We start from the raw sequence: 24,530 nt of genomic DNA, 5'->3' as shown, positions 1-24,530 counted from the left end.
AAATATCTCACGCGTTGCAGTGACGCGACTGTCCACTGTGTGTCAGGCCAGGCAGCGCTAGAAAGCTGATTTATCGTCACTATAAACTCTAATGTGTGGTCTGGTCTGGAAGGGCAGATGGCACTCTACTGCGGTCTGATGGGTTAACGTACTGGCAAGCATTTCCGTAGTGTAGTTTTTAATGTATAATGACAGAGGCTCCACTGCCTGACTCGTCTGTCCTAATTTCAAGCTAGACAGTACGACATATTATTTCACATAAAGCGTTCGCACCGATTCGCACCCATCTATCTCCTCCGTATGCGCGTCCTCTTCTTCGGGTATGAGATCCTCTTTCAGTGATACAATACTTTTAAACGGATCCCGTCATTATGTCAAAGCGGTGCATGCTTTAAATTTATCCGTAGACGATTCTAAGTCGATAATAGATGGTAATACCCGCGTTACCGGAGACAAGGATGTCGAAACGGCTGCGAAATAGCGAAGTTTGTGCGGACTGCAGCAGTTCGGGTGAGTATATTCTGCTACTATAGAATTTTTAGTAAAAGACTCAACTTGCACTGGACAACCAGGTGATATTACCGAATTAAGTGACCGAATGATAACATTTAGCTATACAAATATATGATTTAGATCATAAATCAACCTTCTGTACAACCAGATTCAGATTTGGAAATGAACGGATGGTAAATGTGTGCTTTTTGGAGCATGATGATGTATTGCCATTGGCCGTGGCTCAAAACCTAGTGAGGTGTCTACCTAGACAGCATTTTAGGCTTCATTTGCGCGTGCCCAAAGATTCTGCTCTTTTCCAGCTAACGTTAGTGGGTTTTGTGACCGAGACATCGCATGCAGTGTTGACTAAATTTTACGGGTTTTTCTTCAGCTTCCTATGATGCTATGAAGGCTTGTGATCAATCATTGTATTTCACTTCACTTCACTTCACTGTCTGTGGAGAAATGGGTAAACATACTTGACCCTCAAGGGGAATTCCAAGTGAAAACATCTACAACATCCAAGTTTGCTCGATGTGGCCTTATTCATTACTAACAACTGACCCTAACCAACACATGCTGACTTTTGAGAGATAGAAAAAATAAATAAAATGTCACATAGCATTGTTTTCGTAACTACACCGTGTTCATGTGTAATAATTTGTCTTTGTGATAAATGCATTGACCACGAATAACTACAATTCATGAGAAATCTGACCTCCTAAGACTATAAATGACATGAACAACATTAATTTTATTTGATAAATGTGTAGAGAACAGTTTCATTGGCTTTCATTTATGTAGTGTATTGTATTTAGGATAGACCCATTTTAGTGTTAAAACTATAAAATATGAACTTTCTGTCCTGTGATTTGTTTGGTTCTGTTCTGTGGTTCTGTTTTCTCCTCATTCCCCATATTGATTCGTTACGCCTCAGACACCAGCTGGCCTGGGCTGCCCCAACATGTCAGGAGGGATCATTGGGCAGTTGTTGTTAGGGTGCATATTTTTAGTCATTCAGCACTGGGTTTTATTTTAGCCGCTGCAGCACTTGATGGGGAAGAGATCAGCCCTTGGCTCGGAGAGGGAGGGAGAATGAGGGTGAGAGAGGAATGATGCTTGATTCTGGCCCTTGGCCTCTTTGCAGCTGTTGTTTGATATTTCCTGTGCATGAAGGGAAGTGACTTTTGCTCTCTGCTTATCAGTGGATCGGTTTTTGATTTAGATAACTCATGTTTCTATTAGACTGATGCGATTGGGGTATCATATATCCCATGAAACCCAAATTGGTCACTAACTTCATAAGTGTCAGAGACTTTAATGACCTGCTCCCTTGACGAAGTAAAAGCATGCATTTTAGTCCAGATTTAGGCCCTAACACTTGTAAGACAATAAGCGTAATTTTTTTATTATTATTAAAAAGAATGTACTATATTTTGTTTCAATAATATTTATTCCTTAACATTTTGTATTTTTAGGGTATTTCATGGTGCTAGACAATATTCACCTCTAAATGAATGATGCACCATTTATTTCTATATAAAATAATACAAATAATTGAAAATAATACTGGATATATAGGAATCCCTAGTTCCTTATGAGTGTATTATCAGGCTTAAAAAATTGCTCTGTATTTTCACATTTCGTATTTCCCATTCATTTTCTTGTGCCTGTCGTTTTTGACCACAAAGTTCTAGTGTAACTATTATTTAAGACCATTTAGCCTTTTGTGTTCATATAACAGGTGTTACAAACGTTACCTAGTTTTGTACCTTTGTAGTACCTTAATTTTAATAAAGTACAAAAATTGCAAAATTTGTAACGTATATTTGTTTCAGTCTAAAATGATTAAAGACCCCAACAGGGTTAAAAAAAAAAAAGGCTGGTGATTTATATATCCGTTCAAATTTGAATCTTCCGTATAAGAATGAAAAAAAATTATAATTAATTAATATTTGCAGAAATGAAAAGAAATGTTTGCCTGTTATCAAGTTGAAAATAAAATCCTCAAAACTCTGTTCTTGGGGAATTCTGACACTCTCAAGCGTTGACTCAAATCGTTGTTTCTGAAGGAAGTGAAATCACAAGTTGGCCTGAATCTGTCATTGGGAAAAGTTGAGGGGGGTGGAGGGACTGCTCAGACACATTAGTCATGGGTCCAGTCTGATTGACCCCACTTTCACTTATTTGGCATCATGACTCAGTGAAGGAGGGAGACTATGTATGACATTCTATTAAAAACTGCCTTGGTATGTGACAAGTGTTGAGTGACAAGTGTTGATTCTGTCTCAGTCTAGGTCGCTGAGTTTGTGATATAGGTCTCAGCTGGTGGGTCGTGACCCAAAAATGGTTTAAAGGGACGTATAATACTTTCCATATCTTCTGTTGCTAAATCACTCTTCTGCTGTTGGTTATGCTTTTACAAATACTACAAAAAATCCTGTTCAGCCTATTATATTTTATGTAAAATAAAATTGTATTTATGTAGTTCATTTGATATTTTTTTTAATACTGTATGATTTTGAGACATCTCTGTTTACTTTTTTTTTGTAGGATAAACAAATTTGTTTGTGTATTCGGTTGCCACTTTATGCTCAGTGTCTGAATCTGAAGTGAAACCAGTTTAGAATCACGCTGCATGTAGACGGCCCTTTTGAGAAGCCACAGTGTTTCCCAGTTCACCTGCTCATACCCTGGAAGTAAAGCTCAGCTGCTCAGCATTTGTTGTGGTTTGAGGGCGGCATGTGTATGTAAGAGGAAGTTAGCGCGTTTACAGCCATACATGAAAGGATGACATTTACCCTTTGCTACTGTGGCCTTATAAGGAAGAACTGAGCACCATTTAGTTGTCGTCATATTTTACATCACATGCATATCAAAGCTACATTTTAGACATCTGTGCTACTAGTAATGGTTTATCAGACTTTTATAGTGGAACATAAGCAAATTAATACACATGCTATGTATACACCAAATGCATTTTTAAAGTAAAATGTTTGTTTGTAGTGTAAATAATACATTTTAAAGGCAAAAAGAAATCAATTATTCTTAATTCTCATTTGTGATGATACTAGGGCTGTGAAAAGATTAATCGCGATTAATCGCATCCAAAATAAAAGTTTGTGTTTAAATAAATATGCGTGTGTACTGTGTATAATTAAATTTGTATATAAATACACACACATGCATGTATATATTTAAGAAAAATGTGTTATTTATATATAAAAAAATATATATTTATATATAATATAAATTATATATAAATATATACAGTATATGTATGCAAATATTTCTTAAATATATACATGCATGTGTGTGTATTTATATATACAAATTTAATTATACACAGTACACACACATATTTATTTAAACACAAACTTTTATTTTGGATGCGATTAATCGCGATTAATCTTTTCACAGCCCTAGATGATACGATTCCTTTGTGCATATTAAGTTCATTTTCTTAAGTGCATTCTACTAAGAAGCATCTCTCATACATCAGCCTTTTAAAAGTGTTGGGTTTCTGTTTCCATTCTCACGCACCAACCAAAAAGCTCCATTAGCGTTTTCATGTATTGATCAATGATCAACACACTGCTGACTCTGAGACACGCTGTTGTTTACTTCCTGTGAATCTGTTGATTTTCTTGGGGTCCCTTAGATCCTCGCTGGGCGTCTGTGAACAGAGGAGTTCTGATATGTGACGAGTGCTGCGGCGTTCACCGCAGCCTGGGCCGCCACAACTCGCAAGTGCGGCATTTGTCAAACACCTCCTGGCCGCCCACCCAGCTACAGGTGAGCCCACTCAGACAAATGCCACCCTATAGGGTTCCTTTTGATACTTCTTGTTTTTAACTGATCAACCTGCTTCATCTGAGACCTTTTGACATTATTGTAATCATCTTTAGTCTGAGGCATATTTAAAAGTAGCCTAGTGGTTGACTGAGATGGGTTTTTGTTTAATAGCCAATGTTGATATATAGATTTCTGAGTTTATGGTCAAATATTTGAAAGATGGAAATGTGAATAATCCACTCACAAGATTGTTGATAGATTCTAGATAAGCACTAACTAACGTGAGATCGCTCTGGCGCAGCTCAGCTCAAGAGAAGCATCAGCGCGGAACGCACATGATCTTCTCTTCCGCAATACCAGTTACAGCGTGAAATAAACATGAATGAGCATCTGAAAGTGTGTTAAAAGATAGAGTACAACTTATCGAAATCCGTATCATGTCACATGGAATCGCTCAATCAGTGTTTCAACCGTGGAAAGACGTCAGTAAAACAGCTTGTTGTAAACAATGTCATGTAACGTCACATTTACCTCAGAAAAACCAGTGACCATAAACTCGTTAGTCAGCTAAAATATAATTTTCAAAAATACAGTTTGTGCAATGATTTGACATTTTTCATTATCACAAGGCAAGACATTGACAAGAAAAAATACATATACAAATATATTTGTAATGCTAATGCAATAGTAGTAAAAAAATTCAAATATTTTTTTAAAATTCTGATTTAATTACTTTCTCTTGTAATTTTTAAAGTCAATCTCAATGTAAATTCCATAGAAAGAGATAACAATAGCCATTGTTTTAGTCTGTTGTTCTAAAACGACCCCATCTTCTTTTAATTTGAACACGAGGAACAGTCACAGACTCATAAATGTGCTCTTCTTGTACAGCCTGCAGCATCTTCTCTCTCGAGTTCCTGTTCTCTTCGACTGATTGCTTTGATCCCATAATGTCTCTTTTCATTTAATGTGTCCTTGTTGTGTAGTACATTTTTCCACATTCTTATTTACAGATCTGTGTTTTTTAATCCATCAAAACAGTCTTTTGAATGGTTCTAAGAAAACGGTTTATTGGCGTGCGCCCTCACTGGAGGCCCTTCCAACAGAGACTGTGACTCACAAAGCATATTTAAAGAAGCATGTTGTCATAATGGATTTTTGTCTTGTGATGTATGCCCTCAATTTCTTTCTCATTCACAGATGGTTCAGACATTATACAACAATGGTGCTAATGCAATATGGGAGCACACTCTGCTGGACCCGTCATCCATCATGAGCGGGAAACGCAAAGCCAATCCTCAGGATAAAATCCAGTGAGTATTTTGTTTTCAAACATTTTCTAACATAGCAGAATGATGTATGTTTGCTATACACTATCATTCAAAAGTTTTTTTATTCAACAATGATGCATTAAATTGATTAAAAGTGACAGTAAAGCCATGTATAATGTTAAAACGATTTCTATTTCAAACTAAAATTTAACTTTCTATTCATTAAAGAATCCTGGGGACAAAATTGCACAAAAATATTAAGCTGTTTTCAATGTTAATAATGATAATAATGTTTTTTGAGCACCAAATCAGCATATTAGAATGGTTTCTGAAGGAACATGTGACACTGAAGACAGTGAAGAATCACAGGAATAAATTAAATTAATAATAATATCATTTTTTAAATATATTAAAATAGAAAACAGTTATTTTAAACATTTAATAATATTTTACAATGTATTTTGTATCAAATAAATGCAGCCTTGGTGAGCATGAGACTTCTTTCAAAAACATTAAAACCTTACCAACCCCAAAAGTTTGAACTGTTTTATATAAAAAAGATAGTAAGTGAGATAAAGCAACTCCCCCAACTGTTGACTGGCTCTAATACCTCCATTGTTTCTCTCACCCAAAAAGCCCCAACAAGACAGAGTTTATAAAAGCAAAGTATCAAATGCTGGCTTACGTCCATCGTTTACCCTGTCGAGATGACGACAGTACAGCAGCCGCTGATCTAAGCAAGGTAAGGAAAGAGTTTCGAAATTCAAATATGTGATGCATCCATTATGAGACATTTTTTCAGGTTTGACTTAAATTATTTTTGAATTATAAATTGAAATGTTTCCTCTTGCACATCTAAGGCGCATCAGGTTTTTGTCTGCGTGCTTATCAGGCTTGTTGAACTGTCTATTGATGCGCATTGTTTTTGATTCTTTAGCAACTTCACTCCAGCGTTAGAACCGGCAATCTTGAGACTTGTTTGCGGTTACTGTCACTTGGGGCTCAAGCCAACTACTTCCACCCGGTAAAAACCTCTGTTCTCGCCTTAATTTATCATATTCAGTTACATACAAAATGCATTTTTAACTTTTCTGCTCTGGTTTAAACAGGAGAAAGGGAACACCCCGCTGCACATAGCAGCTAAAGCGGGGCAAGTGTGTCAGGCTGAGCTTCTCTGTGTTTATGGGGCAGACCCTGGGGCTCCAGACTCCAACGGCAAAACGCCCATCAACTATGCAAGGTAATCAATAGCTACTGCATTGATGGCCTGCGCCACTGGGCATATAACTCTGCATTTATAGATTACACACTATATTTTATTTATCAGTTGCCTTCACTAACAATTATCCATGTTAAGTCCATGGTAGTGTTATTTTAGTATTGTTTAGACACTATTATTTACAGATGCTTTTATCCAAAGTTACTTGCGTTGCATTTCAAGGTACACATTTACATTCTTATCAGTTCTTGCTTTCCCTGGGAATCGAACCCATGACCTTTGCGTTGCAAGCGCCAGCGTTCTACTGCGAGCTACAGGAAAGCTATTATAGTTTAAAATTTTCTTATGTGCTTTTGTCATTTTTGATGTGATGAGGTGTCTTTTTTTTTTTTTCTTCAGTAGAACAGTAAAGATTTTTTGCGGAAACCGTGGTCCTTGGTGATTCATATAATGCAAGTCAATAGTTACCGTCGATTTGAGAGTTAAAAAACATAAAATCTTCATTTTAGGGTGAACTATCCCTTTAAATCCACTTTCAAAGGTCTTAAAAATACAACCAAACTGACACAGCAGTAGAGAGATAGATTTTTTTCACACTTTGCTTTTTGAAATCGTAAAATCGGTCTAATTAAAACAAAAATGTATTATTACAATTAGTTACCAATGGAACATTTCAAAAAAAAAATTCAAATTCAAAGTTTTTCAGCTTTTTTGGTAATTGAAATAAAGCTGATATACAGCATGATGAAAAACTTAAAAATTCGATATGTTCCCTTGGTAACTAATAAAGCAAATCAATTATATTTCTATTTCTATTTCATTAATAACAACACTGGTCCATGGGTGTGTATGCTGTCCCATTTGTTATTTTATGATTCAGAGGGCCTGCTGTGCGCTCTATTACTGGTGCAGATTTCATAGAAGGTCTGAGGGCAGCATTTGGCACAGGACCTAAAAGTTCAAAAATAAAAAGCCATGTGTCATAACGTCATTGTGTTGTTTGTATTCAGGCAGGCTGGCCATCAGGACCTGGCAGACAGACTGGTGGAAGTACAGTATGAGCTCACAGACAGGCTGGCCTTCTATCTCTGTGGGCGGAAGCCTGGTGAGTCAGTGTGTTATCATGATGAGAACTGATGTTTTCATATCCAGCTGTTTATGCTAATGAAGCCATTTTACAGCATGCTTTTACTTTAGTCAGATCGGGTGATGGGTTATAGTCTTCAAAGCGCCAGATGCCTCAATAAAATATCACAGTGATGTTACAGTGAGCTTGATGTGTTTATGCTTTAGTGTGCATCTTTGTCAGTGGATTGTCAGTTAGTTGTAAATGAATACTGTGAGTCATTACTGTCATCATTCTGTGTTTCAGATCACAAGAGTGGACAGCATTTCATTATACCACAGATGGCGGACAGGTAGTAATAATCTGATATATTCTGATGTTCCCCTGTTAATGATACTGGTGCCACCCTTATAGAAGTTTCTTCTATAGTAGAGGAGTATTCGGGGATGTGCTTGGTCATACTTTGAATCTTTTGATTGCATCCCAGAATACTTCCCTGAAAAGCTGAGATAGTGATCCGAGCAAGGTTTTAAAGTTGACTCTATTTTATTTTAATATCTTGCCATTTCTTTCTTTTTTTTTTTTTGCTGTCTTTGATGAAAAAGAAATGTGTAAGTATTTTACATGGCAGTTATGTAAATATCACCTTAGCTTTTACCATCACAGATTTGATGATAAAGCTATTTTAATAAAAACAACAACTAATATTTGTACTATTTAATTCTTTTTATAGCAGTCTGGAGTTATCAGAGTTTGCAAAAGCTGCAAAAAGAAAACTGCAGTCTGTGAGTCCTCTATTTTATTTGTATTTATTTTTTACTTTAAGCAATGTATCAGCATAGCCTCCAAACAGAAGTAACTAAGCACTAATGTTGGGGAGTGACTAACTAAAAGTAAAATGCTGCTAATCTAACTACGGTACATATTTCAGTAGGATTACAGTAGTTCAATAGTGAATCAGAACGTTTGGACAGTTAGTGTAAATCAACAAAACAATTTAATGGTTTGTTTTATTCACACATTAACAGAAGTCCCTCCAAATTCTTTTTTAATCATGTTTTATAGCAAAATACTGAGCTAAATTCTGCTTTATGAATTTAAGTTGGTATATTAAGCGAAATATTCAATTAAAGGGTCATCACTTTGTTTTTGATTAGTTTTATTTAGTATCAGTTTCTGTTCAAATGATGTCAACCGTAATTGAATACAATCTACTAGCAAAACGCAAATCCACATCCTCATTGTTTTGTAATAGATAAATGCTACTGTGATTGCAGAGATAAATTATACCATTTGTAGCTACACCCTTTACATTTTGCAAGTAGACTGTGGTAGCTTAACTGAAGTTTAACTATTGTAGCTTGTTACTTGGAAAGCTCTTTTTAAAGTAGCTTCCCCAACACTACCGAGCACAGAGTAAATCATTGGGCTTTTCTGAAGCAGATGGCCGTTAACCTGTCTCTAAACATGCTTTTATGACAAGCACAGATGACTTATGTAACTAATATAATTGCAGCTCAGCGATCATTTGTTCGAGGAATTAGCAATGGATGTGTACGATGAAGTGGATCGAAGAGAGACAGATGCAGGTGAGATAATCAGCAAGTGATGAACAATGGAAAGAAAAGGCTCATGAAATGTACATCATACAAGTGCAAAGCGTGACACGCGCTGTCTTTGTATTTGTGTAGTTTGGCTGGCCACGCAGAACCACAGCACTTTGGTAACAGAGACAACAGTTGTGCCTTTCCTTCCTGTAAACCCAGAGTACTCTTCAACACGAAACCAGGCAAGTACTGCACCGAAAGTTTTGCCGCTTTTACTAAAGTCATCTTAGCAGGAAATAAAGATATTGCACTTTGACGAGTGAACTTGTTATAGCACCTTTTATGCAGTGTTTGCAGCTAAAAGTGCACCATGTGCCAGACGAACATGCAAACAGAGATGCCACAAAATGAATGAAAAAGGAAATGGCATCAAAACTGCTATGCACCAACAGTTTGCTTAGACAACCCAAACCACAAAGATGCATTTTATGAGAAGTTGTGCTCATCCTTCCCTCTGGTCATTTTGACGTGAAAATAATTTTTAATTAAAAAAAAAAAAAATTGAGTGTTCATCAGAGTAGTCCAAGACTTCAGAAGGAGAAAGAATTGACTGGATTTGAGGAGTTTATGTGGTTGAAATTAAAAAAAGTAACAAATCCTTCCATCAGGGGTCAATTTGACTCCCTTAGGAATGAATGGAATATCAATAATGTTTCATTATACATAGAAAAACATAAAAAATACTCAAAATGAACACTAACTTTACCAAAAAAATGATTTCATAATGTCTACGTGTGTGTATCTGAATCTGAATGCATTCTGAAGAGAAAATTCGAGAACTGACTTTAGGACCCAGCGGAACAGCTCATTTGATAGAGTAGTGTTTCTCAACGGGGGCGTTTAGAGAACAACTGAACATCGGAAGCGAGATTTTTGAAAGGGGGGCGTTCAAGTGTTCTTGGGGGCGTTCACGAGTTTACACCAAAGATCCAGGCAAGACAAGATTAAACATGAAAAACCTGCAAAAGAACTTTGAAATCTGCCAGTTTAATGCGACATGTAAGCTATGTATCGTTTCTTTTTGCAACGACTCTATTATTTTTCCAGTCATAGACCAGCGCCCAAGCGCTGACTAAAATCCAGTGGTGGCTAGAATCAGCATTCACGTGCACAAAAATGTGTTTCGCGCTGACAACAATCCGGTGGTGGCTAGAATCCAGCGCTGAATAGAATCATGCAGCGGAGGAATGGAAAGTTGACAAGCCATTAAAAAAGTATTGACTTAAGAACCACTTATATATTTTCAAATATTTTCAATAAATCATGTTCCCATTCACTCCGGTGACTAGTTTAAAATTAACAATTCATTTTGTGATTCTATAAATTATGTTCTGTATTGCAGAGTGGTATGTTCTTCAATAAAACAGTTTTTGAGGGGAAAATGAAAAGAAATATCATTTTAATATGAAGCATTTTGATTTAAAGTTAGATTATGTTAATATATTAATAATCATTTATTAATTTAAATACTTTTGTGTCATTCTGAGTCCCCCTAGTTGGCCCTGGCCCCCTGGTTGAGCTGTTTTTAAATACAAGAATGTGTCCTGAAAAGAAGCACGCCTAATTGGGCTCTAATTATACAGGGCTTCCGCAAGACCAGCTGTTTGTTCAGATGGTGAATATGCAATAAAATCATGATTTAACTTCTTTTCCAGGGAAGACAAAAGCTGGCAAGGTTCAACGCTCATGAATTTGCCACACTTGTGATTGATATTCTAAGTGATGCAAAGCGACGCCAGCTGGGGAATTCAGTCTCAAGTCCTAAAGGTACAGCCTGCATTCAGACACACCAGTCTTTGGTTTTCTTTTATAGATTTTGTTGATGTTTCATAGTTGTTGTCTACTTCTTCATAGACAATGTTGACGTGTTCTTCAAAAGTGGGGGTAGTCGTCATGGAAGTGAAAGTCAGGAACTCGACCAGCCAGACTATGACAGCGTGGCATCCGACGAGGACACAGACACTGATTTGCGAATAGGCAAAGCAGACAGAGCGAAGGTGAACTATCCCTTTTAAGAAGTGACAGTTTCAGGTTATAATAGAAGATGGTGATTAGTGTCCTAACATAATGGAAGGTTTGTTTATGATCCAAAACTACTTTGTCCTCTCATAAAAGAATGTGTAATTAGTTTTGTTGTGTTTAAATTCTTGCTTAAAATGTATGATGATTTGAAAGTGGTGAATTATTTGTATTTAAATTCCCACACAAAAGTTGTGTATTATGTTTTTCAGATACTTTTATAAATGTTCATGATTAGAATAATTAGACCACTGTGACATTTGTGTGATAAAACAGATACTGATTTACGAATAGGCAAAGCAGACAGAGCTAAGGTAAGCCGGTGGAGCTTTAGGAATTTTGTTTTGAGCCGTTCTTGCCATCCCAGCGTACATGTGTACATGTTGGCCATCTTTCCATCTTTCTTCTTTTTCCCCTCAGAGCCTGGACTCTGATCTGTCCGATGGACCGATTTCAGTGCAGGAGTTCCTGGAGGTGAAAAACGCACTTTCCGCTTCCGAGGCCAAAATTCAGGAACTGATGAAAGCCAACAGTAATCTGAGTGAAGAGCTGAGATTGATGCAGAAAAAGGTACCAGAGATTCAGCAGTGAGCGCTGAACGCCCTGGTCAGAGCAGCGTTTCTGCTCCTAAACAAAGCAAGACTGTCTAACCCCTACACTTGCACCTCTTCTCGCACGTGAGGGGGCAAAATTGCAGGTGACCTAAAAGTCCCGTCTGACTGAACCATTACGATTCTTAAAAGCCTCTGGAATGCTGATGTCAAAATAATCCCGTAATATCTGCCGTAGTGTTCAAATAACCAGCATGACCTTAACTTCTAAATCCCTCGAAAAGATGCTCTATCAATGACATAAACCCAAAACATACTGACTTTTTGGCATTTGATTGCAGATGAGATAAGTTGGCATGCTATTGCTAACCTCCCTAACTGCAAACCTGATTCAGCAGTTGGCTCTTGCATCAGCATGACTCGTTTTAATTGTCTGTTTCTATATGTGTGTACATTAGACAAGCGTTTCCAGAATATAAATCAGATACAATTACAGACTGAATATAAAATAATAATTCTGAATTGAATTTGGAGCCTTTCAAGCCTTTACTGTCATATGAACATAGTTAGAAATATAGCCTATATTTTTTTTCTCTTTCACATAGACATTGAACCCCATTCAAGGAATATTCTCTAAAGACAATAAATTATAAAGTAGTTATAGAGAGGAGAGAAGTGAATTTGCTCACACTCACTGAAGTGTGTTTAATATAGTATTGAATAAATCAAACAGTATTTTTAGTGATATTTTCTCAGTGATAAAATAAGAGCAGTCCCTCAACGGCCCAACTTTTAAAGGGATAGTTCACCTAAAAATATGGAAAACAATACTATGGAAGTCAATGGCTATCGTCCACTGTTTGGTTACCCACGTTCTTCAAAATATCTTCTTCTGTGTTCAGCAGAGGAAAGAAGTTCATACATGTTTGGAATGCCTTGAGGGTGAGAAAATTATAACATAACTTTCATTTTTGGGTGAACTATCCCTTTAAGGAAGTTACCATTTCAGCCTGTTTCCTGTTACACTTCTCAATGATTAAAATAGAATATGGTGATTAGTGTACTAAAAATGTAGGCCTAACAGAAAGTTTTCACTGTTTATGACCAAAACTACTCTGTCCTCTCGTAAAAGAACATGTAACTAGTTTTGTTGTGTTGCTAAAGGTCTGAGTTCTTGCTTAAAATGTATGATGATTTGAAAGTGGTTGTGAATTATGTATTTCCCACACAAAAGTTGTGTATTATGTTTTTCAGATACTTTTATAACTGTAATGATTAGAATAATTATACCATTGTGACATTTGTGTGATAAAACTGTGTGGCTTTGCATTGGATGGAAATCTGAAAATATGGCCCAAATCATGTTATCATGAGTGAAGTCCTTAGGCTCTTTTGTTGCGCTCTGCATTTCCTTTCTGATCCTGGCCAATGCGTCTGGCTCGAGCTATTTGGCTTCTCTCTGAACTGCAGAGTGAATCTGTAGATTCTTAAACACGCTTGTTCTGTGAACATGTCTAGACATTGCATATACCCATGCCTGCATGCTAACTTGGATTTATTGAGCAACTCCATTTAACGCTTTTCTATCCCTTTTTTCCTTATTCATTTAAAGTTCCCCTAAGATTTTAACTTAATTTAAAATAAATTTTCCTCATAATTTATCTCAAATAATTACTACTGTTGGTTTTTATAAGATCTAAATAAATGTCCTATTTTATAGAATGGCTTCATTTTGTTTCAATGTAAAAAAAAAAAAATATATATATATATATATATATATATATATATATATATATATATATATATATATATATATATATATTATTATAAATTATTTTAATTTATCATTAGCTTAGAAATCCTCTAAAAAGTTGGATATAATTCTATTTAATATTCATAATATTGGCAATTTAAATGCCATCTTTTAAAGCCATTTCAACCAACTAAATTGTAGAAAAAAGTTTTTTTCTTTTTTTTTTTTTTGTAATTTTGTTTTGATACTAATTTTTTAGATGGAAAAGGCAAAGGGTTAGTTTAATCCTTTTTGTAGGTAATGTAAAAATTCAGCAGGCCTGAAACGGGCAACACTGAACATTGTTATTCATCTATTGATGGACAGCTTTTCCTGTACGCTCAGCTTTGCTACAGTTTCTGCTTTTCTATGCGTTTCTCTCGCTTACTCGTGTTTCTCTTCAGCTGCAGTCTCTGCAAAGCGAGAACAGCTCTCTCAGGCGGCAGGTCTCCGCTCAACAACCCTATCAGGCCCCCGGCGGCCTTGACCACCCCAATCCCTCCAGTCCCTCCTCCTCTTCTTCCTCCTCCTCTGCCCTGAAACGCCAGCTGTCTGCACGGGCGAGCCGCCCCATGTCTATGTATGAAACCGGCTCTGGTCTGAAGCCCTTTCTCCCCAAGGGAGAGACCCCTTACCCCGAGGAGACCTTCCCCACCCTGCAACCCTTCCCAACCTATGTAAGTAAAGACCTGCCTCTCGCCTTCTTTTCCTTCTTCACCTTCCTTCTCTAATGTTGTGGCATGCTAGTATGCTGATGGTATGTTTCCAATTCTCAGCGCTTCATGAGAGTTTCCAAAATAAACATTTGTGAACATTTTTGGTTCGCTCAACGTATTGCTTCACTTTGTATCCTGTTGGCTCACATACTGTAGCAGCTATTTCATCATATTTCTGTTTCGTGTTTTAATTTCATGTGTCATTCGGGACTCACAAAGCATGTCTTTATTGCCAACTCAATGCACAAGTCACACAGTCATTGCTTTATGTAACTGTACATATAATTTCAGATCACAGGTTTAGGTGCACTGCACCTAGCAATTTCTGTTTCGCTGGCTAATACGATGTTGTACCACTGTTTAATAATTAGAGTTTTCTTAGATAAATGAGTAGTATTTGGCTTTAAATGTGTAAATCTCAGCATGACTGACATACTCAAGTCAGTGTACATAACTTTAAACCTTTTTTTTTTCTCAAAAGTATTAAGCAGTTATTTAGGGGTACTTCTTCTTCACAGTGGAAACATTTTTAAATGTTGATATTGTTTTAAAAAACAAATATTTTTTTGTACTTGTCAGTTACTCTGGCTCACAAGTTTCAGTATCATCAATATCATCTTGATGTAAAATGCCCAGTATTTTATTTTCAGTTGTCTTTTATACAATGTAAGTTCCTGTTCCATTTCCTTTTTCATTATTTACTGACCTTTCGAGTGTCTATATTAAAAAAATGTTTTAACTCTATGGTTTTTCATCGCTTTTACTGCATATTAATGCTACTGATTATTTTCAAATGCATGCAAATGTTAGAGCTGTTCAAACTTCGTTCAAACCATTCATCAGTCGTTATTTAACACTTGTGCCGGGTTCTATCATTTTTCACAAGGTTATGTTTGCTGCAATTGCATTTATTAATCTAGGTTAATGTTCATTTCAAAACCTAATACTGTTCATTGTGAATTTGTTTGTTCGTAATACATTAACTAATATTAATTTATACAACTAACTTGAAATGTTAGGAATGTATTGGTATGCACTACCATTCAAAAGTTTGGGGTAAGTACAATTTTTTTTTTTCTTTGAAAGAAATTAATGCTTTTAGAAAAAGTGATTGAAAACGACTATTAATGTTACAGATATTTATATTTCAAACAAACTGTTATTTTGAATGTTATATTTATCAAAGAATCCTGGAAACAAACGTATCATGGTTTCCACAATATATTACTGTTTTCAACATTGATCATAAGAAATGTTTCTTAAGCATCGAAACGGCATATTAGAATGATTTCTCAAGGATCATGTGACACTGAAGCTTTCTGATGATAATAAATTATATTTAAAAAAAATAATACAATTGAAAAAAAAAAAAAGTTGTAATAATATGAAATTGTAATAATATGTCACAATATTACCATTTTTCTGTATTTCAGTATTTTTGATTTCGAGTCCCAAACTTTTAAACGGTAGTATTTTGTCAAAAAAAGTTTCTATTGACAACATCATGCAGTTTTACAAAAGTCAAAGTTACTATATCAACTTGTTCTTTATTCCAAGCTCTTTATCGTGGGGGGGAGGGTGGGTATATCTTTCATTCTGTCTTAAGTCTTATTTGCACCCCTTTTTTAGACCGGAAAGGGTGTGTTTGTGGCCTCCTCCTCATCTCTCCCCTCCTCCTCATCCTCCCCGTCCTGTTTGCTGTATGAGAGTGCACAAAGGGTTAAGTACATCCTGACAAGCTCCGTTCCTCGTGGGACCGGCCGAAAGCTCCCAGAACCCCTTACCTCCTCTCCACCATCCTTCACAAACTCATCTTCTGCCTCCTCTACTCCCATCCATCCCTTTTCCTCCTACTCCTGTTGTGCTCCACGCATCAGCATGCACGAGCGGTCCCTCCAACAACCCTCCAGGGGCTGCTGTTTTCAACTGATACGTATTTCTGCCTTCATCATCCTCATAAATAGCACATATATTTCATGGCTTGTGTCTTCATTCCCAGGGCGCACTGCTCAGGGCTGCTCACGCATCTGTTCAGGATGCCTTGGAATGCTATACTGCTCTGGGCTGCAATGTGAAGATGAGCTGGATTAGCTTGTTTATTTTTGTGTGTGCAGATTACAGCCATATTTAGATCCATGTTTCTAATGTCACAGAGACTGTATTGTGGGTCTTGTTCATGGCTGTTTAGCACTTGGAAAGCAATGTTTTGGCTGTATATATTTGGTCTGACCATTTTAATTTTAATTTTAAAAGTATCGATCTGACAATAGAATTCAATTAATCAAAAAAAAAAAAAAAAAAACTTTACCCAAAAAAACTCTTTTTTTTATGTCAAAAAAATGTTTTTTATGGTCACCAAGACTGCGGTGAGCAAAAACTGTTTTCTATTTTAATATATTTTAAAATAATAATATTATTAATTTAATTTATTCCTGTGATGAGAGAGCTGAATTTTCAGCATCATTACTCTGGTCTTCAGTGTCACATGATCCTTCAGAAATCATTCTAATATGCTGATTTAGTGCTCAAGAAACGGTTGTTTTTATCATCAATGTTAAAAACAGTTGTGCTGTTTCATATTTTACACCCCTATGTACAGTACAAGGAGATGTGTGTAGAGAAAAAGAGTAAAAAAGTGATTGTTTGTTCAACGGAACATTAGTTTGATTATTCAGACATCATGTGGCGGTTCTCCAAGCGTCATGTTGCCCTGATACGGAATTGTTATAATATTCTGTTACACTAATTTAGTAATGTCCCAACTCGGAGTGCTGCTGGCGTCTGACCCCATTACCTCATATCCGTGAGCACAGTAAATCATGCTCCAGTGAGACTGTCAAACAGCTTTACTGTAAATGCTTTATGGCTCTGTGAAGGAATACTCTAATCAGGACCATGAACTAGATTCAATTGTAGCAATTTCATAGCTAGCTTTCGCATCCGCTGGCCTGCACTTGGACTTATAAGTGCATTCAAGATACTTTACCATTAAAATGTCTGGGGTCGGTAAGATTTTTAAAAAATAAAATAAAATAAAAGAAGTCTCAGTAATATTAACAGTAAAAAATGTTATTGTTCATTATTATTACAATTTAATATAAAATTTCTATTTATTCCTGTGATGGCAAGGCTGAATTTTCAGCATCATTACTTCAGTCTTCATTGTCACATGATCCTCCAGAAATCATTCTAATATGCTGATTTAGTGCTCAAGAAACATTTCTTATTATTATCAATGTTGAAAACAGTCATGCTGCTTAATATTTTTGTGGAAACCGTGATACACAATTCTTTGACGAATGGAAACTTCAAAAGAACAGCATTTATTTGAAATGGAAATGTTTTTTAACAATGTAATAGTCTTTGCTGTCTGTCACGTAAGATCAATTTAATGCATTCTTGCTAAACAAAACGTATGGAGACTGGCACTCAGTTAAATGTGGTAGATTTGAGCTTGGCTAGAAGTGCATTATTGATTAACATTATTGATCTTAGACCGCTCTCGTAACCACATTTAAAGGTCCCATATTGTACACCTTTCTGAAGTTTTATTTTAGGTTTTGATGTCTTAAAGAATATATATTTGCGGTATAAGTACCAAAAACCATCTTAATATATTTTTACAGTACCTTTCTCAGGAGCTCTGCCAAGAACAGGTCGATTTTGGCCTGTCTACTTTATATTCATGAGCCTTTCTTCTGATTGGCCTGTTGTTTTCTGAGTGACCCACCATTGGTGGGGGTGGTGACTGAAGGCGGTGACTAGGTAGTTCTGACATCACATTTATACGGAAGTCACAACGGCTTGTGAAAAGGCACAGCTACTTTATGCAGGCTGTGTGCATTTGTCTGTGGATTGACTGTTTTGAAACTTATATGGTAGTTACATTGCCCCTAGACCTCTGTTATTATGAAAAAAACCAGGAAATTTCAGTTTTGACAATATGGGACCTTTAAGGACTCTACTAACCCGTTTGCTCACCTCACACCTTGTAATGCTTTTCTACGGAGCCCCTAAAGGAACATGCTGGTGGAAAAAAAATGATTTTTTTAATGTTTTTCTTTTTTTCCACCACCATGTCCCTTTAGTACGGAGCTCCTAAATGGGACATGGTGGTGGAAAAAAACAATAAGTCAATGCTTTTGCGTTCTCCTTCAAATGTTTTGCGTTCCCCCGAGAAACTTTGCGTTCGCTTGCAAAACTTTTGTGTTCTTTGCGAGTGAATGCAAAGTTTTTCAGGGGAACGCAAAACAGTTGAGAAAGAACACAATAGCATTGCCAAATAATTTTTCCATCCATCTCCTTTTTTTTCTTCACCATGTCCCTTTAGGGGCTCCATACTTGTCAGAGTTTAGTGCTTGAAAGATCTAATGAATCTAATGCTAAACACTTGCTTCTACCCCTATTGACCATTCCATTAATGCAGATAGTTGAATTTAATTATTTTTATTTCATATGAACTAGCAAACATGCTGAAATGGCCAATTCCATCACTGCAGTTTCATTGCTTGCCACCTTTGGCATTTAGTGACGTCACATGTTTTTCTTGCCGTGTCCTTTCCTGTTTCTTTAGGCCTCCAAATTTGACAAGCAGAGCAGTGTGTCTGATGGTGACTATGATAACACGGTCAACGAGTCTGATCTGGACGACTCTGGGTATGTGTCCGCTTTCTTTCATTTGACCTGAAATAACTCAGGTCTCACTCCTATTGGCAAACAAAACCATTTTTTCTCTGAAAATAAGAACGGCCTGTCCTCGACTTTAAGCCAAGCAAAGCGAGAAAACAAACTATTGATTCTGTAACCATGCATCAAGCATTACTCATTGGTTCCATTTACTGTACATGACTTCCTCCGCCCCTGCAGCTTCGGTCGTAGATGTCGTCTGCGCAGCAGTGGCTGGATGGGAGAGAGCGGGTCGATACCAGAGCTGGATGATCACGAATCTGAGCCTGACCCCAGTCTGCCCAGCACAGAAGACGTCATCCGTAAAACTGAGCAGATCACCAAGAACATCCAGGAGCTGCTGAGGGCTGCACAGGAGAACAAGCACGAGAGGTGAGAGGACATCCCATGTCAACATCTCTCTTCTCCGATTTCTTCCTTCATCATATATGGCAGCAAAAAAATCTGAGGTCACTTCCTTTTGGTAACTTCTGCCACATATTAAAGAATTTCACATGTACATTTTTGGGGCTTGGGTACAAATTGTTTCCCCATGACTTAGTTTAAGGGGTAGTTCACCCAAGTAATGAAAAGTGTGTCATTATTTACTCACCCTCACGTCGTTACCAAACTGTGTGACTTTCTTTATGCGGAACATAAAAATATATATTTTGAAGATTATTAGTGACCAAAAAGTTTTCTCTTTAAAGCATTAGAGACACAAATCAATGTTTTTAGTTGTGAGAACTTTTAGAAATATCACCTAAATTAATACACATGCATGAAAAGTGGATTATTTAAATGTTTTGGCCTGTCCAACATTTACTTTCTCAACGGTAACCAGCAATTAACATCGAACCACAATTACATCATTTTGACAATAAGTTGAATTAATATCTTATTCATTTTAGTAAAAAAATGAGGGATAAATAAATACTCATAGCATTATCAATTTTTTTTTTTACACAAATTTGCCTTAAGTTGAAAGAGATGCAAGAGCAAATGATCAAACAAATACATTAATTTTTGGGAAATGTAAGCCACTATATCCAGCATTTAGTCTCAAACTGGGTAGTCTGTACTGAGTGATAGTTTAAATTAGTCTAAACTTGCCATCGTTAGTTATTTACAGATTTATAATCATTTATTATTTATGAGTTCCTTGATGAATAAAAAGCATTTATTTGAAATAGAAATCTTTTGTTACATTACACAAATTTGTAATTTTTAAAAATTTGTAAATTTGATAAAATTATTATCAATTTTGATCAATTTAATGTGTCCTTAATGAATACAAGTATTCATTTATTAAAAAAAAAAAAAAACCTTACTATACCCAAACTTTTGAATGATAGTGTATATATTTAATATTTATTTATTTAATATTTATTTCTGGAAAAAAATAAATAAATCACAAATCAAAGTAAAGTAACTGTTGCAAAAATGGCAAACCGCATTTAAAACGAATAGAAAATGAATTAAGTTTGATCTCCAGAGGTTGACATTGAACACTTTCTTAAGGTTATGCACTACCCTTTTTTATATAGACCTTTTAAAAAATAAAAGAATGCATATTGTACCCCATTCATGGAAAGTGCCTGTTTTCGTAATTCACTTGTTTCCCAACCAATGAATCATTTTCTCCATTCATACCTTTTCCATTTTCCATCTGTTCTCAATTGTCTGTGTTCATCATTTGGGGTCTGTCCCATCGGGGGCCACGCTCTGTTTGGGTCCCGATCTGTCTCTTTCCCAACCAGTGGACCATGTGAGCAGAGGGAGAGTGTCCGCAGACTTAGACACAGTCTGGGTTGTTTCAGCACACTGGTGCCTTGGGCAGACAAGCCCCCGTCTCCCATGCAGTCCCTCGGCCTCAGAGCTCCCCACCCAGCCAACCCCAACAACCCCAACAACCCTGCCTCCTGGTACTCTGGCCTCTGTCCCTGCCTCACAGGCACAGTGTCTACCTCTATCTCTCTCTTCAGAACTCACCCACTAATCTGAACATGAATGCAATACGCATGATTACTAGTATGTCTACGGTAATGCCAAAGGCCTGTATCAGTTTGCATTGTCTTCTAAACTTCCCCTTTATTTGCAGGAACTCATGTCAGTGCACTTGGTTCTCTTTGTACTGACATCCATCTAACTTTTGATCTTTCTGTTTTGCACTGGTTTGAATTTTATTGCAAAATAAGCTGTGTGATATTTCTCAAGTTGCTGAAGAAAGCCAAACCCAGTTATTTTGAACAAGTAGTTAAAAATAAAAAAAAATTGTAATGTAACTACATTATATTGAAAATGTCTGCATCTTGTCTGCTGCACAACTAAAAAAAAATGCATGATTTTCTTTTTGATGGATTAATGCACAGAAATTTTGACTTGTAAATGCACTTATAAATAAATTAAAGCCAAATATATTCCATATATTTTCTAAATATATCTCTAAATAACTGTAATATGTCAGTTATTCAACAAAAGCTATTAAAAGACAAAAAAAAATAAAAATCTGTAAACCACACAATATTTTGTATTTTTCATGTCAGTATAAAAGCTTTATCCACCGATTGCTCTGTGGTTAGCTTGATTTTTTTTTTTTTTTTTTTTTTTTTTTTTTTTTCACTCTCCAACCTCTGATGGTTTTTAATTTGAGATTTTAATACAGTATCTATCATTTTCTCCTCCAATAGCTTTATACCCTGCGCAGAAAGAATACATGTGGCTGTGAATGAGATGGCTGCCCTCTTCCCCAAGGTGTGCAGTTTCTCCCCACACTTCATAAATGCAATAAAAAAAGCTATAGACAGTCAAGTAAAAATGTATATGTACAGTGCTTTTCACAATATATATAGCTTCAAAGGAGCTTTACAGATAATCATGATGCTAATGTTTATAATGTGATTATAGTATTCATTGTTTATAATGTTTATATATAAATAAATAATTATTTAATTATGTTTATGTTAATTATATATATTATTCACTAAAATATTTGTATATATTTAAGTATCTTCATGCCTTATAGTTGCATTCAGCAAATTAGAGCTGGGTGATAATATAGTTAATATAATTTTGTGACAAAACAAGCAATCAAGAAGTTGAGATTTGAGTGAACACGGGTGAATCTGACTGCAGTAGATGTGAAAGATATGAATAAAAATGAAGTTAATTCGGCCAGCGCCATAGACAGTATATAAACGGCCAGCGCTCATACCTGTATTTATTTCCTGTTTTCGGTCGAAGTCCATAGTAGTCGATTGTCGAGTTCACGCGCGTGATCATAGGTAACTAAGCAACAGTGGAGAACTCGACAATCGACTACTGTGGACTTCGACCGAAAACAGGAAATAAATACAGGTATGAGCGCTGGCCGAATTAACTTCATTTTTATTCATATCTTTCACATCTACTGCAGTCAGATTCACCATGTTAACTCTGAAGGAATCACTCACATTGGCTGGGCACTTGTAATGACACATCAAGGATGTTAAGAGGCTAAAAGCAGGTTTAAAACTTGCCCCATTGAAGTCAACAGGGTGCAAATTTTAAAAAGAGGATAACACGGTGTAGGCAACACCGATTTTTGTCGTTGTTCTCTGTACTGACAGCACTCCAAATTTACAAAAAAATGAGCTCAATGTTAAAATTGACCGGAGTTCTCCTTTAATATGTGTGCGTCGGATAGATTCAACTAGAAAAATAGTAGAAATCCATTTCCAAATTTACAAATCCAACTAATTACTTTTTTATTTTATATTATGCAGTTTTTTCCCCCAGTTATATATTATTCATTAAAATATTTGTATACATTTAAATGTCTTAAGTGTCCAAATGCTTTCTTGAGAACATCTGGACATATTTAGTAGTTAGCCAAGTCTTGAACCACTAAAAAATAGTCTGTATTTTATGCGTATTTATTTCTGTATTTTCGCCTCTGTCCACAGAGACCACGCTCTGAGACAGCAAGGAGCTCTTTGCGCTTATTAACGTCCAGCGCAAACCGACTGCAGAACGAGTGTAAGAAAGCGTCTCCTCTGGACAGCAGCGCCGCAGTGGACATGCAGTTGGTCACCCAGCAGGTCATCCAGTGCGCTTATGACATCGCCAAGGCCGCTAAGCAACTTGTTACCATAACCACCAAAGAGAACAACAACTGATCCTGCTTCCGCCTGTGTTATTTTATTAGTCATTTTTAGGTATGTCAGTTGACTTTTTTTTTTTTTTTTTTTTTGTAATCTAAACTGTATTTGCATGTTTTTATTTTCTAATTTAAAGTGTCTGTTTGGCTTGAAGCCATAAGATAAAGCCTGAAATGCTCTCAAGGGTTGTGTATGGACATACATGTTAAACCGTGAAATTGTATTTGACTAGATGTTGTGAGCAGAAATGAGAAGCCAGTCACTAAATATTCAGTAAATGCCTGACTCTTTGCACTATACTGAAAACTTAAGTTTCTTTTACCTTTTTATAATCAAACATTTGGTCCATAATTTGTGGATGTCTTTGTTGTTTTTGAATTGTGTTCAAATTAAGTAATGATAATCTCAGTGAAATCTATAATATATATATATATATTAAAAAAAAATTGTAGTAATCTATCTGTACAAAACATTCAGGTAGTGTAGTCAGGTAGGCCAAGTTTAGGTACACAATCAACTTGAAAGTATAAAGATGTCATGTTAAAGATCATATTGAATGGACTTTTTGGATATGCCAGGTGGCTATAATTAAAACATATTTTCCATGACAGTATAAATGTCCAGCTTTAAAGCTTTATCCACCTATTGCCCTGTGGTTAGCTTTATTTTTCACTCTCCAAACTCCGATATACGCCAGGTAGCTATAACTCAGATTTATAGGGTGTATTGAAGAAAAATATATTATGAAAAGTTATTTAACCCTAGTTTAATCAACGATTTGGAGGTTACGGCACAGTGTTTAATTACAAATTATTGTTTTCAATACATTCACAGCAGATGAGTATATGAGGATAAAATAATCTCCAGCAGATTGATGCTGTTTTTGTGATACTTTAGATGCGTTTCAGTTTTTTCGATAGTTCTCCATATCATACATTCACTTCGGTGTTTAGGCAGCTCTTATCTTTGCAGATCTTTTTTATTTCCTCTACTAAGTATTTTGATCTAACCTGATCAGGTTAGACTTAGCAAACCGTTGTACAGTGGACTGATTGCTCAGTGTTATTAGAGCTAAGAGTCAGTGACTTACAGCTCAGTGTTAAAGTCCCCTTGTTTGAGTGTTTGTAGTTATTCGGATGAACTGGTCTTCAACTCATTAATTAATATTATTGTTATGCCTGTGGTTAAAAAGAAA

The 24,530-nt window shown here is 36.1% G+C and overlaps 1 protein-coding gene and 1 long non-coding RNA gene across 6 annotated transcripts; one reads left to right on the top strand and one right to left on the bottom strand.

Annotated features, from left to right (window-relative positions):
- The first annotated feature begins 78 nt into the window (after window positions 1-78).
- Window positions 79-23,501, top strand: git2a (G protein-coupled receptor kinase interacting ArfGAP 2a). 5 transcript variants are annotated; one of them, XM_084115728.1, is made up of 21 exons: window positions 79-510; window positions 4,157-4,290; window positions 5,491-5,603; window positions 6,198-6,303; window positions 6,499-6,585; window positions 6,671-6,801; window positions 7,791-7,885; window positions 8,153-8,198; window positions 8,580-8,631; window positions 9,363-9,435; window positions 9,538-9,635; window positions 11,109-11,220; window positions 11,308-11,450; window positions 11,893-12,042; window positions 14,220-14,492; window positions 16,161-16,250; window positions 19,105-19,187; window positions 19,398-19,589; window positions 20,957-21,121; window positions 21,887-21,950; window positions 23,141-23,501. In XM_084115728.1, exons 1-21 carry the CDS (start codon window positions 429-431, stop codon window positions 23,351-23,353), a joined length of 2,502 nt encoding a protein of 833 aa, XP_083971854.1. In that variant the 5' UTR covers window positions 79-428; the 3' UTR covers window positions 23,354-23,501. The 5 variants fall into 5 exon arrangements, with proteins under 5 accessions (XP_083971854.1, XP_083971853.1, XP_083971855.1 ...); XM_084115727.1 differs by lacking the exon at window positions 16,161-16,250; XM_084115729.1 differs by lacking the exons at window positions 16,161-16,250; window positions 20,957-21,121.
- LOC311083962 lies at window positions 16,014-16,589 on the bottom strand. The gene is made up of 2 exons (XR_014606401.1): window positions 16,316-16,589; window positions 16,014-16,229 (listed from the first exon to the last, which is right to left on the bottom strand). It is a non-coding gene; the product is annotated as an uncharacterized lncRNA (long non-coding RNA).
- Window positions 23,502-24,530: the final 1,029 nt, after the last annotated feature.

This window comes from Abramis brama, assembly GCF_963993115.1.
Source record: "Abramis brama genome assembly, chromosome: 5".
NCBI classification, from domain to species: Eukaryota; Metazoa; Chordata; class Actinopteri; order Cypriniformes; family Leuciscidae; genus Abramis; species Abramis brama.
The sequence above is the reverse complement of the archived record's forward strand: the minus strand, read 5'-3'. Positions and strand labels throughout refer to the sequence as shown.